The 15,035-nt window shown below is 50.6% G+C and overlaps 1 protein-coding gene and 2 long non-coding RNA genes across 3 annotated transcripts in view; 1 reads left to right on the top strand and 2 right to left on the bottom strand.

Annotated features, from left to right (window-relative positions):
* Positions 1 to 15,035, bottom strand: part of LOC309335590 — a 259,519-nt gene that overhangs the window by 77,248 nt on the left and 167,236 nt on the right. The gene's annotated exons all lie outside the window — the stretch shown is intronic.
* On the top strand, positions 6,798 to 8,892 carry LOC309331666. Its single transcript, XR_014151941.1, has 2 exons — positions 6,798 to 8,102; positions 8,579 to 8,892. It is a non-coding gene; the product is annotated as an uncharacterized lncRNA (long non-coding RNA).
* DLX2 (distal-less homeobox 2) lies at positions 8,462 to 12,798 on the bottom strand. The gene is made up of 3 exons (XM_081843994.1): positions 11,968 to 12,798; positions 11,384 to 11,571; positions 8,462 to 9,982 (listed from the first exon to the last, which is right to left on the bottom strand). The coding sequence occupies exons 1-3, from the start codon at positions 12,365 to 12,367 to the stop codon at positions 9,587 to 9,589; spliced, it is 984 nt and encodes a 327-aa protein (XP_081700120.1). The 5' UTR covers positions 12,368 to 12,798; the 3' UTR covers positions 8,462 to 9,586.

Here is a 15,035-nt window from a genome sequence, read left to right as displayed (position 1 = left end):
AGAGGAAAGCCTGTTACTCCCCGTCCGGTCCCGTCCCGCCGCGCCCCCCAACCACACTTAACTTACCTTCGGTGTCAATTTTCCTGCAATCCCCATTCGCTTTTGCTTTATTGCAAAAGGTTGGAACCAGCACGTTGGTAGGAAAAAGTTGAGGGGAAGAGGTGAATAGAGGGGTCGGGGTTAGGTTGGGGAGGCTGGGGGGGGGAAGAGCCTCGCCACAAGAATAAATATCCAAAGGACTCCCCAAAAATGTGGGCTTGAGGTCCCTGGGAACCGAAATTCAGCCTCTGAGCGCAGGAGGATTTTTCGCAGCCCTCCTCTTGCAGAATATCACTGAAATTTTCTGCTATATAGCCTCTGTCTTTATAGCTGATGGGGAAAAAATTGCAGATTATTAGCATAAATGTTTACTCTTCATTACGCTGATGACATTGTGCACTCGAGATCTTGGTAATCTTTGGGAAAATTATGAGTAATTTTTAAAAATTTTAAAGCAGCAGCAGTTACCGTGCAATTCAGGCTAATTCTGCGTAGGCTCCGAACGGATATAATTATCGAGGAGTCAAGATGTTATGCTAAAAACTATGCATTGATATTCCCATTTATTATGTACATACAACTTTGACAATGTTGATGCTTGAAATAGCAGGAAATTGTCTTGCGCAAAAATTACAGTCCATATTAGGACATGTGAAATTGCGAAGAATTATATAGTAATTGCAGGCTTTCAGATGGGAGAGCCAGAATGCTCAAACTAGTGCAAATGTGGATAAAATTACAGATCAGAGCAAAAATTAGGGGAAAAGGGGGTCTGGGATTTTTCAAGTTGGCTATAGGATTCCGGAAGTGTCTAATGCCACATGATTGCTACAGCTTTAGGGGAGATATTCATGCCTCAAATAGCTCTTTGGCCAGAGCTGCTTTAATTGGATTTCTTGGGTGTTCTTTTCACCCCCCACCCCCTTTAAATAGGGCCATCTGAGCAAATCGCCTGCCCAGTGGCATTTTTTAAAAACCCCAAGCCCTCCCCCCCGACCATCAACTCTCCCCCCCCAGCCCAAGACACAGAGGGAGCTTATTCCCTTCGCTCAGGTTGCGTTCCAGGGTGACACCCCCATTGGAAAAAAAGGTGGGTGGGTGGGGGTTTAATTACCCAACATTACACGCCACCCTGCGCTTTCACCATTCTTTCCCCCACCTACTCTCCCTGCCCACCCCCCAGGGGTGATGCAAGCACTAGGTGCTCTGACAAGCAGCAGGAGAGGGAGGAAGGGTCTTGGGGGGGGGGGACACGACCGAGAAACCGAGCCGTTGTCCCAGAGGAAGTGGGGTGCAGCTGAAATTAAAGGGAACTGATGGGGGGGGCAGGGTGAACCACCAGGCAGCCGTGATCGTTCTGGAGAAGGAAGGGTGGGGTTATTTGTGTATCTGAACTAACCAGTCATCGCTACCACCCATCCTGTCCGCTTTTACCAGGGCGGCAGAGGGTTGCGGGGTGGGGTGGAGGAAAACGAGCTCTCTTCTTTCTCGGCCCACCATCTCTCTCTCTCTCTCTTTCTCTCTCACCCCCCCTCCTGTCATGTGGCCATGTGAGATTCCCTCCCGCCCCAAACCCAGGCGAAATCTTAAAGACAAATAAACGCTGCAACAAGGCTAAAGGTCTGAAAGGGGATCGTTGTTGCTTAAGGCATCTCTCTCCACCCCCAGCCCGTCTCTTTCTCTCCCCTGCTGGATTCCAAAAGGTTACCAAAAGGAGGGAAAGAAATGTGTGGCGGGTGTGGAGGGGATATTCATGCTGCCCCACTCCCACCCGGGACAATGTGCACGTGTTTTGGAGTCAATAATAATAATAAAAATATTTAATAATTTTATTATTTATACCCCGCCCACCTGGCTGGGTCTTCAGGATCAGAACGACAATACAGTAATAACAATGGCAAAGGCGAGATGGACGACTTTGACCCTAGAGCACATTCACCTCCAAGCCGGGTGCCCCCTGAGGAACACGTATTTTGTGTGTGTGTGTGTGTGTGTGTGTGTGTGTGTGTGTACATACATATGCATGCATATACATATATACAGATATCTATATATATCTGGAAACACCAGCCGGGTCCTGTCTTCCCAGCTGCGATCTCCCTCGACTCTGCGTCTCCATTCAAGCAGGACAGCTTAAACGGTGGGTTCTCCCCCCCTTTTTTATTTTAAAGCCCCAGGGAGGAACGTGATGCCTTGCAATCTACCAATCGCGGCCAGAAACATTCCCGGTTATGTACACCTTAATTCTCGAGGCGTCGGACCTCTGTTGCTTCCTGGATGCTGAGGCCGCCTGATGAGAGATGCAACCAACTCCTGCTTGATCCTTTTTTCATCTAAGCGCTGAAATGCAACATGCACGCATTCAGCTCTAAATAATAATCACAATATCCCTGTTCTGTGTGATGAGATGCAAGGTTGCAAAATACGATTGTTGTGGGTTCTTCCCCCGCCCCGGGCCACAGGTGCAGTCACTTGTCTCATATTTGCACTCACCGACCAACCGACCAGCCACCAGATACGTCTGTAGCTGCATCCAAACCTGCCCCTGGACCATAAATTATAACGGTATTTTGTTGGTGATTAAACGCATACGGAAAATATGCAGCCTGGCTAAATCTGATACGTCTCCAGTTGGTGTGGGCTCCTTGCCATCGGAAGCCAGGATCAGTTTCACCCAGAAATCAGTGGAGCTCCGTTAGTCCAGCTGACAATAGACGGGGCGATTTCGTCCTCGATCGGAAGAGTTTATTCTTGCTCAGAAGACTACCACTCGGGTGTCTCCTTGCAACAGTAATAAACGATGGCAATGGACTGTTGTTTCCCTTCGTTTCCAAGCATGTTGGAATTTCACCCAAATCCTGAACTGCCTTGAGAGACAGAAGGTGCATCAGTACACCAAACAAACGAAACTCCTGCGTTGCAACCTGGAGGAAGAGATTATGGGGAAGCCTTTAAAAAACGCCTGCTCCAACGCACGTTGTGTGTTTGAAGAGATTTTATTATTTATTGGAGAGATTTTATTTGTAAAAACATGCGAGTTTCTTCCAAATTGAGGCCGAGGACCCACGTGTTTGGGGCTGCCCATTTTCGACAAGTTGCAAAGTGGGCTTTGGGAAACCTAGCTGGGCATGTTTTTCCAAACAACCCCCCCCCCAACCCTCTTTGCAGGAAGTTGGAAAATAGTTACGGATGCGTAGTATTATGCCAAATTATGCTCCATATACCGACAGAAGCCAGCCAACCTTAAGATATATATGTTGGAAGCCGCCCAGAGTGGCTGGGGCAACCCAGTCAGATGGGCGGGTACCATTATCATTATTATTGGGCTGGTACCATCATCATCATTATTCCCCTTGCCAGTTTTCTCCTTAAATCGGCTGTGCCTGTATGTATGTGCGTGTCTCGTGTGAATCCCTTGCCCACGGCCTGCGCGCGCTAACTGTCCACACACGCCCCGATTACTTCGGAGTAGCCCCCATTCAACCCAGTGGCGGCTTTCTTCCTCCGTGGTAAACGGGCGCAGGAAAAGGCCGAGCCGCGTTAAGGCCACCGGAAATATCCCGCTCGTAATCTGTCCGCCGTGCCCAACGGCGACGGGATGGCGTGTCTCCAGAGGCGAGAGTGCTTCATTGGGCTGCCCTCCCCGCCTGGCGCCTCATGGCCGCGGGGCCAGAATCTTGGCTCTTCTTCCCCCACGGTCGTCGTGGGTTGGTCGGTCCGCCCTGGGACTCGCGGGGAAGGGGGTCGGCTTCCCATTCCCATTTTTCGCCGTCGCTGGAAGGAAGGAGAGCGGGGTCGCCACAGAGACAGGCCGCGGGGGTGCGGCGGCTGCGGCCTTGACAGGCCTCCGTTGTCTCTGAGGGAGCGCGAGTGTGTGGGAAACGTCTCCCTGCGCCGCGCCTGAGGCGGCTGTGGAGACACCAGCAGGCCCCGCCTCCCCGCCGCGGCTTCCTCCCTCCCCGCCGCTGCCCTTCTTCACCCCACGATCTCCTCTCCTACCCCGCACCCTATATGTCTTCTTCCCACCCGCTTTGTTCTTTGCCTTGCCCCGCACGCGACGCCCCCCCCCATCAATGCATTTTCCCGCCTTTTTGCCCCGCTCTCCTCCTTTTGCCCGTCCTCTTTCAAGGGGAAGGCGATTGAGGACGGATTTTTATTAGGGGCGGGTTTTTGTTGGGTGGGCAGAATCTCAAATTTGTATTGATTCAGGGGGAGCAATTGCCCCCCTCCTCCTCCTACGCCCATGGTTTACGGCTAGTAGCTTGAGAGAACTTAGGCCCGTTGAAGAGCCCAGGCCTGCTTCGTTGTCCGCCACGAACTGACAGGGAAAAAAGCTCCTTTTCCTCATCTTTGACCCGCAGCATGTGGGGAATGATAAAGTGTCCCGGCTTGCAGGGTTGCTGTGAAGATGGCTGCCGGACATAGTAGCCAACTCCTAGGGGCCGAAGTCCCTTCCGCCGCCCACCCCTCAATAAAATATTTGAGGGCCGTCGGGCTCCCACCAAAGCTGACGAGTGCGTCCCGTCATAACTACGTGGAGCGGGGCTTATCAGGGCCTGTCGGCCGCCCCCCACCCCAGTATCTTATTCAAGTCGGCTGATCATGTATATGCGACAGGTTTCCCTCCCCTCATTTTGGTTTTCAGAGAACAATTATCGCAGAACAGGATTTGTGGGGGCAAAGCGCCCCCCCCCCCGCCTCAGCGCTTGGGTTTCGCCCGCCTATCTGTGTCCGCCCCACCCCCACCCCGACCCGCCTTTTTCGTGCCAAGGCCCGTTGCGTGATTCCCTCTCAGGCTGCACATTCCCCGCCTCGGGCGCTTCGAGGGTTTAGGCCCCTTAATCATCCTGTCTGTTTGGCAGCCGCATTCGTCTCCTTTCTCTCCCTCCCTCTCACACGGAAGGAGCGAGCGAGCGAGCGAGAGAGAGGCCTGGCCTGCTCCAACTCCCGCGCTCTCCGCGCCGCTGCCAGAGAACAAGGAGAGCCACACATTCTCCTCGAGCGGAAAGGTCGCCGCCCCTGGGCCTGGCAGCCCCGAGCTTGCCAGGCCCGGCCTGTTGCCACCTCGCCAGTCGCTTTCTGGGCCAAGAGGCCCTGTCAGGGCACCCGCCCGCCTCACGCAACAGGCGCACGCGCACTCCGGCAGCGAAAACCAGAATCCCCTGGGGCGCACAAGGCCTACCGTGGGTCCAACCCCACCAGCGAGAGGAAGGAAAATGGTGGCCCTTTCCATCTTCCTACCAACACTGTTGGGGTTTTTTTGGGACGCATAGGAAGGGGGAAACTGTCCAGCAGAGGAAATGAGATGGGGCAGAGGAATAGGGGACTCTTTACTGTGGAAAACACCTCTATTATTATTTCAATTTATATACACTACCTTTCATCAAAAGATCCCAGGGAGGTGTCCAACATTAGAAACACATAACAGAGCATCCATAATAAAACATAATAAAAAGCATAAAGGTAAAGGTACCCCTGCCCGTACGGGCCAGTCGTGTCCGACTCTGGGGTTGCGTGCTCATCTCGCTTAAGAGGCCGGGAGCCAGCACTGTCCGAAGACACTTCCGGGTCACGTGGCCAGCGTGACGAAGGTTACCTTCCCGCTATAAAGCGGTACCTATTTATCTACTTGCACTTGGGGGTGCTTTCGAACTGCTAGGTGGGCAGGAGCTGGGACCGAACAATGGGAGCTCACCCCACCGCGGAGATTCGAACCGCCGACCATGCAATTGGCAAGTCCTAGGCACTGAGGTTTTACCCACAGCGCCACCCGCGCCACCAATAAAAAGCATACTGACAGACAAAATAACAGCTGCCTTCCCGCTCCCACACAGTTTCACAGGCCATAGGCTGTTTTTTGCCTGGTGCCTAAAGACATGTAAGGATGGCACCAGGTGAGGTTCTCTGCGGAGAGCTTTCCTCAGTTTGGGAGCCACCACAGACAAGGCCTTATCCTCACTGCTGATCACTGCTTAATACAGTAGTACCTCAGGTTAAGAACTTAATTCGTTCTGGAGGTCCGTTCTTAACCTGAAATTGTTCTTAACCTGAGGTACTACTTTAGCTAATGGGGCCTTCTGCTGCCGCCGCGCCACTGCTGCACGGTTTCTGTTCTCATCCTGAAGCAAAGTTCTTAACCCGAGGTGCTATTTCTGGGTTGGTAGCGTCTGTAACCTGAAGCGTATGTAACCCGAGGTACCACTGTACACCTCCTAAGCAACAGCCTTCCTTGTTAGGTACAATAGCCTACACTGGGCAAAATCCTTGCTGGCACAATTGTGAGTAGGGGCCCCAAAGAACCTCAGAACTAATGGGAAAAAAGAACAGAAGAGACAGGCAGCCCCCTCTCCTTGAAGCCTGCTGTATTTCTTTTTACAGGTCACGTTGGGGTGGGAAAGCTCCAGATTTACACAAGGGGAAGAGAGAACCAAGAAGGGTGTGCATGTGTACATGCATCTAGTCCTTAGTTGAGGGGTGTTGAGGGTTTCTATGATCTAATGGACCTGCAATGGAATCACTGGGGCTACAAAAGCAATGTGGAATAGTGAAATCAGTGTTATATCTATCATCTATCTATCTATCTATCTATCTATCTATCTATCTATCATCATCTCTATCTATCTATCTATCTATCTATCTATCTATCTATCTATCTATCATCTTTTGCATTTTATACTGTATACCATTCTTAAATACTAAAACGAATAAATAATATAGCGTAAAGTTGGGCCTGTGGGTGGGGTCCAGGAGGACAAGTCAATGTATTCAGGATTTGCAAGGTGGTAACGTCAAAAACAAACAACTGGCCTGTGACGAAGATGTCTTATGTTAGTCAGCTACTGAAAGCAACAAGACGAAAGTTTGAAGCCCCTTTGGTGGTTAGCTGATACAGCTTCATCAAAATCTTGAAGTGGGGGTTGCCCCTGCTGTGTAACAAACCAGCTAGTTTTGTGCCACTGCGTTTTTCTATTTCTTAGTCGGTCTTTGTGCTATTTTACTTTATTTTTAAATCACAATCAACAGAATATTGTGGTCTCTTAAAGACTGTCAGATTCATTGGGGCATAAGCCATAATAAATCTGCTGGCCTTTCAGGTGCTTCAATGCTCTTTTGTTTTTTTCTCCTTGCAAATGACTTAAAGCGCAACCCTAGCCATGTCTACTCAGAAGCAGTTCCCATCGAATTAAAATACTTTTTCTCCCAGCTAATCAGGATGAGGAGGGTGGTGGCCTCCGTCCCTATTTATGTATGTATGCTGAATTTTACTAAACCAAAAGGCTGGACTTTCTGCAGTAGAAAAAAAGTGACATTTGGTTCTCACACCCAGGAAGAACCTTTAGGGTGGGCTATAAGGACAACAGACGAACAAAAGCACCTAAATGCATAAAATAACGTGTCGAAAAAATGTCAGCACCCTGAGTGCATATGTACGCAGGCGGTGTGCCATAAAAAGGTGCCAAATAAATTTATAAACGTTAGCGCGATTTTTCGTGAAGTAGAGACATTCTTGGCCATTTACACAGGCTACCCAAGACGTTGTTCTCTGGGCGGCTGGCTAATCCCAGATCAGGAACACTTCACCTTCAGAAGCGCACACACTGGTGCGCTTTTACGCACACGGAAAGAGCGCATTTGGAACCTTCCTTCCCTCTGCGCGCATAGTGAGTGCAGCGCGCCGTGGAACTTCGTGCCTGCCTTTTTATCCGTTACCAACACTGCCCAGAAGAGGATCAGCCCTTCCGCCTTGCCGCCGCACTGCCTGGATCCTAACGCGGGAAGCCGCCAGGAGCCTGTCCCGGACTCCCTAAATGTCTGTGGCGCCAGAGAGCGGCGGGGAGGGGCCGAGTCTAGGCGAGCCTGGAGGAGCGTGCTGAGTGATTCATGGCTGCGGCGGAGGCCAAGCTGCCCCCCGGCTCCTGTCTTCTTCTGGCTGAGGGGCTAGCAGCAGGGGCACCGCCAAGCCCCACAGAATGGGCTTGCCTCTCCACCCACAAAACAATTCAAGGACGCTCTAGGTCAGTTGGTGCGCAACAAGTACCGTGGCGGCAGCGACGGAAAACTGAGTAAGTCTCCCCAAAATAAAGCCCTTTGATGCGTTTTAGACCCGAGCAAAGTGGGAAACGGGGTCCTGCTAGGAAGAAGGCAGTTTTCTTAACGGAATAAACCTGCATCGGGTCTAGCATACAGTTTTGGGTAAGGGTAGGAAGAAATAAAATGAACCACCCTCAGCGTGGATGTTAGGGATAGTGGAGCGCCACTACAGAGTCTCCTGTAGGCTGGTATCCCGTGCCCACTTACCTGGGGGAAAAGCCCACTGATGTAAACGGGACTTCTGAGCAGACACGTGTAGGCTTGCGCTACTAGGTGAATATGTCGGTGTCGGAAGTGGAGGTGGGGGAATAATATCGAAGGCCGAACAAACTCCGGTGCAAACAATAATTTATTTAAATAATCTCTTCATAGTGTAAAAGTAACATCGAGAGATTTTGTTTTGTTTTTGTAATAAATAACCAAGAAAATACCTTTTTATGTTTTAAAGGTTTTAACGACGAACTGGGAAAAATTCAGTAGCTTATTCTTTTTGACAGCGAAGAGAAAAAGTATCAAACAGAATAATTAAAGGATATGGAAACTGCTCAGAGAGAAACAGGATGACGCTATGGCATTAACAGATCTTGGTTTACAAACATAAACAAATACAGGCTGTCGAATGCAACTCTTCACCCCTCTCTATTTATTTTTTTACACCAAGAAGCCAAGGAGGGGAGAAATCAGCACAAAACAGCATTATTACAAACATATTTTTCCTCGTGAAAAAAAAGTCCTGCAAACATTAAAAAAAGATAATTTAAACACAGCTGGGTTCTTTTTAATTTTAAATATCTACATATAAAAATTATTTAATCTTTTTTCCCCCAACATCAAAATGAGGTCATCTGCAAAGGCACCTATAAAAAGTTTACAAAAATAATAATAAAAATTAAATAAGAAATTCTGCACTGGCGATTGGATGCGAAATGGGAGAAGAGTGAATTCCCCCCTCCCGCATTTGAAGAATAGAAGGTAGGTAAAAAAAGAGAAGGGGATATATCAAAGAATAGATGGAGCGGATAGGAGGGAAATAACCTTAAAATCTGTAGAGACCTTTTGAGCGAGTTTGTGAGCACAGCTTTACCCGGATTCCATGGTGGTCAATGGGAATGTTGCCAGCGACTTCAAAGACACCTACTGGATTAGGGGTGTTCTGATTTGAAGTGTGTGCGGGAGGATAACCACAGGCCCTGATTCGGTCCCAACTTCAGGGAAGGCTCTCATCTCCCAGCTGGGTATGTAAGAAGTACCACCTGGGAAGGACCAGCGTCGGAGTAACTCCGGAGTGGGTAGCAGCGGGGCGGGCGGGTTGGGAGCAGCTCGGTTCTCCAACGAAGCACCCGGGTATGTACCTCTCTATCCCTTGGGGACAGGAGCGCGGAGTGAACAGGGCTCCCCCTCCTCCTCCAACTCCACTTGGGGGACCTGGGTTGCGCGCGGCAAACGCGCGGGCGGGTTAGAAAATCGTCCCTGCGCTGACAGCAGCGCCGTGGTGGTGGTGGAGGTGCGGGTGGTGTTGGTGAGGCTGCGCTTGCTGCAGGATCGGGGAGGCGGCTTGCAAGTGGGAAGCAGCGGCGCTCGACGCCTGGTGGTACCATGAGTAGTTGCCCAGGAAAGCAGCCGTCGCGCCCGGGGCGCCGGGGCTGGATCCAGCGCTGCTCCCGCCGCCTCCGCCCCCGCTGCTCATCCGCTGCGGGTGCGGCGCGAAGTCCCAGGCTAGCGTGGTCGACGCCGGTGACGCCGCCGAGCAAGGCGGGGAGCTGCTGCCGCCCGGGTGCTGGTCGGCGGGGATCTCGCCGCTTTTCCACATCTTCTTGAACTTGGAACGGCGGTTCTGGAACCAGATCTTCACCTGGACAAAAGGAGGAGGAGCAGGAAGAGAGACGAGAGTGAGAGAGAGTCCCCTCTCACCAAATTTTTGCGGCCACCAGAGAGCAATATTTCAAGCTCCCCTTCAACAATCCCCTTTAAGTTTCCCCAAAACACACACACGCGCGCGCGCGCGCGCACCTTGTTTAATTTAACTGGAGGAGCCCTTCTCCCAAAGCAGACCCCTCACAGAGAGAAGGAAAGGAGACCGCTGTCTCCAAAAGCAGGCTGGTGGATTCCCCCTGTCGCAGGCTGCTAGGAAAACGAGCAGATCAACCGACTGTTTCGGTGTGAGGTTTGGTTTGGCAACGTGGGAGGGAGAGAGCGGTTTTTAAATAACAGGGTAAACAGTTTTACTGGGTTTTGCTGAGTTTTCAGGCTGCGCGTGTGAGAAGAGGGACACTTGTGCTGTGTTGGTCTTTGTAACCACAGATGTTGTCTCGTGTGTGTGTGTGTGTGTGTGTGTGTGTCCCTCCTGATGTGTGCGTTTAGAGGTAGGGATTTCTGATATCAGCCATTCTCAGAAGTCGTCCCCCCAAGTATGTTAGATGCCTTTTAAAATGGCATTCTTTTGTTTCCCCTAGTTTCATTCCCGCCTGGTCTCCTTGACCAATACCAGATATGTAAATGTGCACTAACAGCCTTTGAGAAAGGGAGGCTCGGTGTGCTCTTAGCACTGCGTTGCTCATCCAGATCGAAAGGAGGTTTAAATAACGCTGAATAACTTTGCTTACTGAAAGATGCCAGATAAAGAGGGGGGGAGGGGTGATTTTTCTTCCGCGTGTACAATGAAACAGCAGACTTCGTGAAATGAGTGTGTTGGAGACAGAGAGGCTAACAGCTAAACGCAGAAGCAAAGAGGCGCACTTAATCAATGCGCACCTAAACTCTGTGCTGCGAATAGATCACAGAAAGAAGGATCCGGCCTATGATCCCGTTCACATTAATTCTTCCACTGGAAACAAAGACATGCTTAAATCTACCCCCACTGCGATCGACGGGGCTTAAAAATGTTTAACTGTGTCAAGATCCCACCCATACGTTTGAAACAGAATTATTTCGCGTGTTGTAGCTTCTGTCGCGCCGCCCAGGTGTGGTCTGTTTGAGCAACGCTGCCCGGCTACAGGTGGTCTACCTTGTACAGGCCACCCGCTTTTCTGCGTTCACGAAGGGCAACACTACCAAACAACAATAAGATGGTGGGCACCTCTGCTTGGATGAACCTCCTCTGGAAAAAAACCACACCTTCCGGACTGCCGCTGGCAAAAAAAAAAAAAAAAGGCTGGAAATGGTCGCTATGCAATAAACTAGCCAACGTGGGGGGACCCGACGTGAAGCCTTAGCGCGTCGGAGTGCAAGCCGCTTCTGAGCCTCCTTTCCTTACCTGAGTTTGGGTGAGGCCTAGGGATGCTGCCAGCTCGGCTCTCTCGGGCAGGGCCAGATACTGGGTCTTCTGGAAGCGTCGCTGCAGAGCCGCCAGCTGGAAGCTGGAGTAGATTGTCCTGGGCTTGCGCACTTTCTTGGGTTTGCCGTTGACTATCCGGATCTCGGGCTCGCCTTCTTCTTTCTCGGCTGCGAGGGAAGGGAAAGCACCGTGAATAACGAGGCACCCCCAGCGGCATCACCTACCACTGCCACATGCTAACTTCTCCTGGGTGGCGGGTCATTATAGCTTTGTCTCCCACAAGCAGCTATGTTCAGCATGGCTCCCCGCACTCGTCTAACCTTGGAGAGAGCAGGCGCGCAACGGAGAGAGAGAAAGAGCGCTCCTACTGCCAGGATACCTTCCAACCCAACCAGTTTATTATTATTATTATTATTATTATTATTATTATTATTATTATTAACCAACCACGTGCTGCTCCTCTTCTGCGTGTGCCCGGCGGAAAAGTCAGCGCAGGGCGCCACACTTTCCCAAGCAAATTTTCCACCGCCCCCTCAACCCTCCTGGAGGGAGTTGGTTCTTACCAGGATCGTTGCTGACCGGAGACGTCCTTGCCCCGTAGGTTGCATAGGAGCTGTAAGAGGCCGAGTAGCCCAGGTCGTAGCTGCCGGCTTTGGTGGAGTAAGGCACCGCGCTGATTCCGCTCGGGTGGTACTGGTAGGAGCCCATCTGCGCGTACGGGGACCCGCTGCCCGCGTTGCTCCCGGCGCTTCCTCCTCCTCCTCCTCCTCCTCCTCCGTGGTGCTGTTGCTGGTTGGTGTAGTAGCTGCTGTCCGTGGCTGTGGACACAGGCAACGTGGGAGACTCCTGGGGTTTGTGTAAGCTGTGGTGGTGTTGCTGCTGCTGCTGCTGGTGATGGTAACTGCTGGAGGTAATCTGGTTGGAATGCATATCTGAGGCGAGGCTGTCAAAGACCCCCGTCATCCTGATCCTCTCTCCCCGCCCCTTGCTCCCTCCCTCCCTAGCTCCGAGGATGCAGGAGGGCAAACCAACAGCGGGGAGGGGGACCACGAGAGAGAGAGAGAGAGAGAGAGAGAGAGAGAGAGAGAGAGAGAGAAGGAAAAAGCAGGTCTCCTCTTTGGCAACAGGGCGCGCGTGGAAAAGTTACAACGCGCCTCTCTTTCTTTCTTTTCTTTCTTCTCTCTCTCTCTCTCTCTCTCTCCTCACACACCCGGGGGTTCGCCTTCTTGAAGCAGACTGGAAACCCCAAGCCCAAGAAAAGAGATCACTGCTGGGGATCCCTTTGCACCCGAGGAGGCGGGCAGGAGGCCGCCGCTGCCATCGCCTCTCCAAAGCTCCAGGGCGCGTTTGCGCGCACAAGACTTTCCCCCCCGTGCGCGCTGCAAGCAGCAACAGCAGCAACGCCTCCGCTTCTGCAGCTGCTTTAGGATTGTCTGCGTCTGCTGGGCACCGTCAGGCGGGCATTTAACACCGGTCACGTGAGGGCGGGCGACGTCACCTAGCAACAGCCAACCAGAGGTTCCGGTCGCGTTGTAGTGCGCTCTCTCTCTCTCTCTCTCTCTCTCTGCACGCCCTGCTTCTCCTCTTGGCTTCCCGGGGCGTTGGAGGCGCCTTGCAGGTGACACACAGAGAAGAGAGGGTGGGAGGAGGAGGAGGAAAATACACCCCCCTCAAAAAAAAGAATTGTCTCAGATTTGGGGTGCTGGTCTGGTGGAGTTAGAGTTGGAAGGAAAATAGTTTTTGCAGTGGTTTAGTCTTCTCAATGTAAATCATAGCTGACAACTTTTCCCTTTTCTTGCGAGGAATCCTATTCGGAATAAGGGAATTTCCCTTAAAAAAAGGGAAATATTGACAGCTATGCTGTAAATGGGAATATTCGAAACGTGTGTCGTGATGAAGACGCGGAATGGTCAGGCTAGGTTCTTGCTTGGTGGTTCTTGTTCTACCTCAAGATTATTATTGTTATTTATTAAGTTTTTATACCGTCCTTCACCCGGAAACTCCAGGGCTGTTCACAACACAAAAATAAAGAAACGAGGACAAAAGAATACATAATAAAACAAAAACAGGAATGGAAACAAAGATCAGAATTATTATTATTTGTATACCGTCCTTCACCGGAAGATCCCAGGGCGATTCACAACACAAAAGGAGGACACAAGAATACACAAGAAAACAAGAACAAGAACAGAAACCAAGAAAATCAAAATTCTTCTTCCTCCTCCTCCTCCTCTTCTTCGCTGTTAAAGTTGTGTACCGCCTTTAGTCCGAAGATTCCAGGGCGGCTCACAACAGAAACATGTCAAATGATCAAGGTGTCTCCCTTTGCTAGGTAAAAATGACCAGTCCGATCTAGTTGGATTTAGGTCACACAGCGGGATGCCACGCAAGGGTTTACTTGGAATCTGTAGGAAGGCCTCGCTGTGTTCAGGGGGGCTTTTCTCCCTTGTAAATGTGCTTACTAGGCTGCATAAATGTTTGCTAAAACCATACTTAAGCCACGTTGTCCGACGAGCGTAACCGTCGTATCATAAGACGAAATATACCGGCCTATTCGTCCTCCTGCCCGCTTTCTTCGAATAAGTAGGATGACTTCAAAGGCCAAGAAGAAAGCACCGCTTATAGGCTTTTAAACTTTAGCTGCGAAAAGAGGGTTGACGTTATTGGGGGGGGGGGGGAGACGAAGGTGGAGGACAACTTCCCAGCTCTTAGGAAAGGATTGGTCTTTTATGCTTACAGTTATGCATCTATGAAATGAGGAGATTCTAAAACCCGTGGCAAATACGCCCCACTTCCCATTTCCCTTCGTCACTCAATAATGCACAAAGTATCATTGCAGGAGTTTTTGTGTGTGTGTGTGTGTGTGTGTGTGTGTGTGTGTGTGTTTTGTTGCGCGAGGAAATAAAATCTATAAAGACTGGCTGTTTTGCGCTTGAATAAGGTGGGGGGGGGTGTTAAACGAAAGGCCCAATGTTACAGGTAAATGGTGCGATTTAAACCGGGGAATCCATCCTTTGAGACGTCCAATGGAAAACAAAATGAGAATGTTTTTCAAAGTGAAAAACAAAACAAATCCGTACACACGGAGTGGAGCGAAAACTCCTGGCTCCATGCCCTTAAGCGATTCAGGACTTTATAAGCTTTGCAGAGCCGTTCCTAGGCAGAGAAATAACGTTTGAAATAGCAACAGCCACTAAGTTCACGTCCTGATCGTCTAACACAAGATTTATAAAGACATAACACATAATCATGATATATAGTTGTAGACAGCATTTTTTTTTTTTTAATTAAAACACTCCTGGCTATCCCATATTTTGAGAGATTTAATTCAAGGGCAGCCTCCATTATTAAACAAACAAACAAACAAAAAGCCCGCGGCGTCTGATAAGATTCCTTGCCACCCCATAGGAAGAAGGATGTTGTACTGGAGAGGCGACAGGAGGTGTTTATGATCTTGCCTTTTAGCGCCACCTAGCGTGGAAACCGTGCGCCCGCGAGGCCAGGTAGGAGACGGCGTAATCGCACCTGGGCGCCAGTCTCTTCAGTCAGCCCGCCGAGCAAAATAGTAATTAAAAGCCGCAACCCTGTGCTGGCGCGCATCGTCTGAAATCCTCAGAAGACAGAAACAGAC

This window comes from Podarcis erhardii (assembly GCF_964252035.2).
Source record: "Podarcis erhardii genome assembly, chromosome: 1".
Classification (NCBI taxonomy): domain Eukaryota; kingdom Metazoa; phylum Chordata; class Lepidosauria; order Squamata; family Lacertidae; genus Podarcis; species Podarcis erhardii.
Note: the sequence above shows the minus strand (reverse complement) of the source record. Positions and strands in the feature narration are given on the sequence as shown.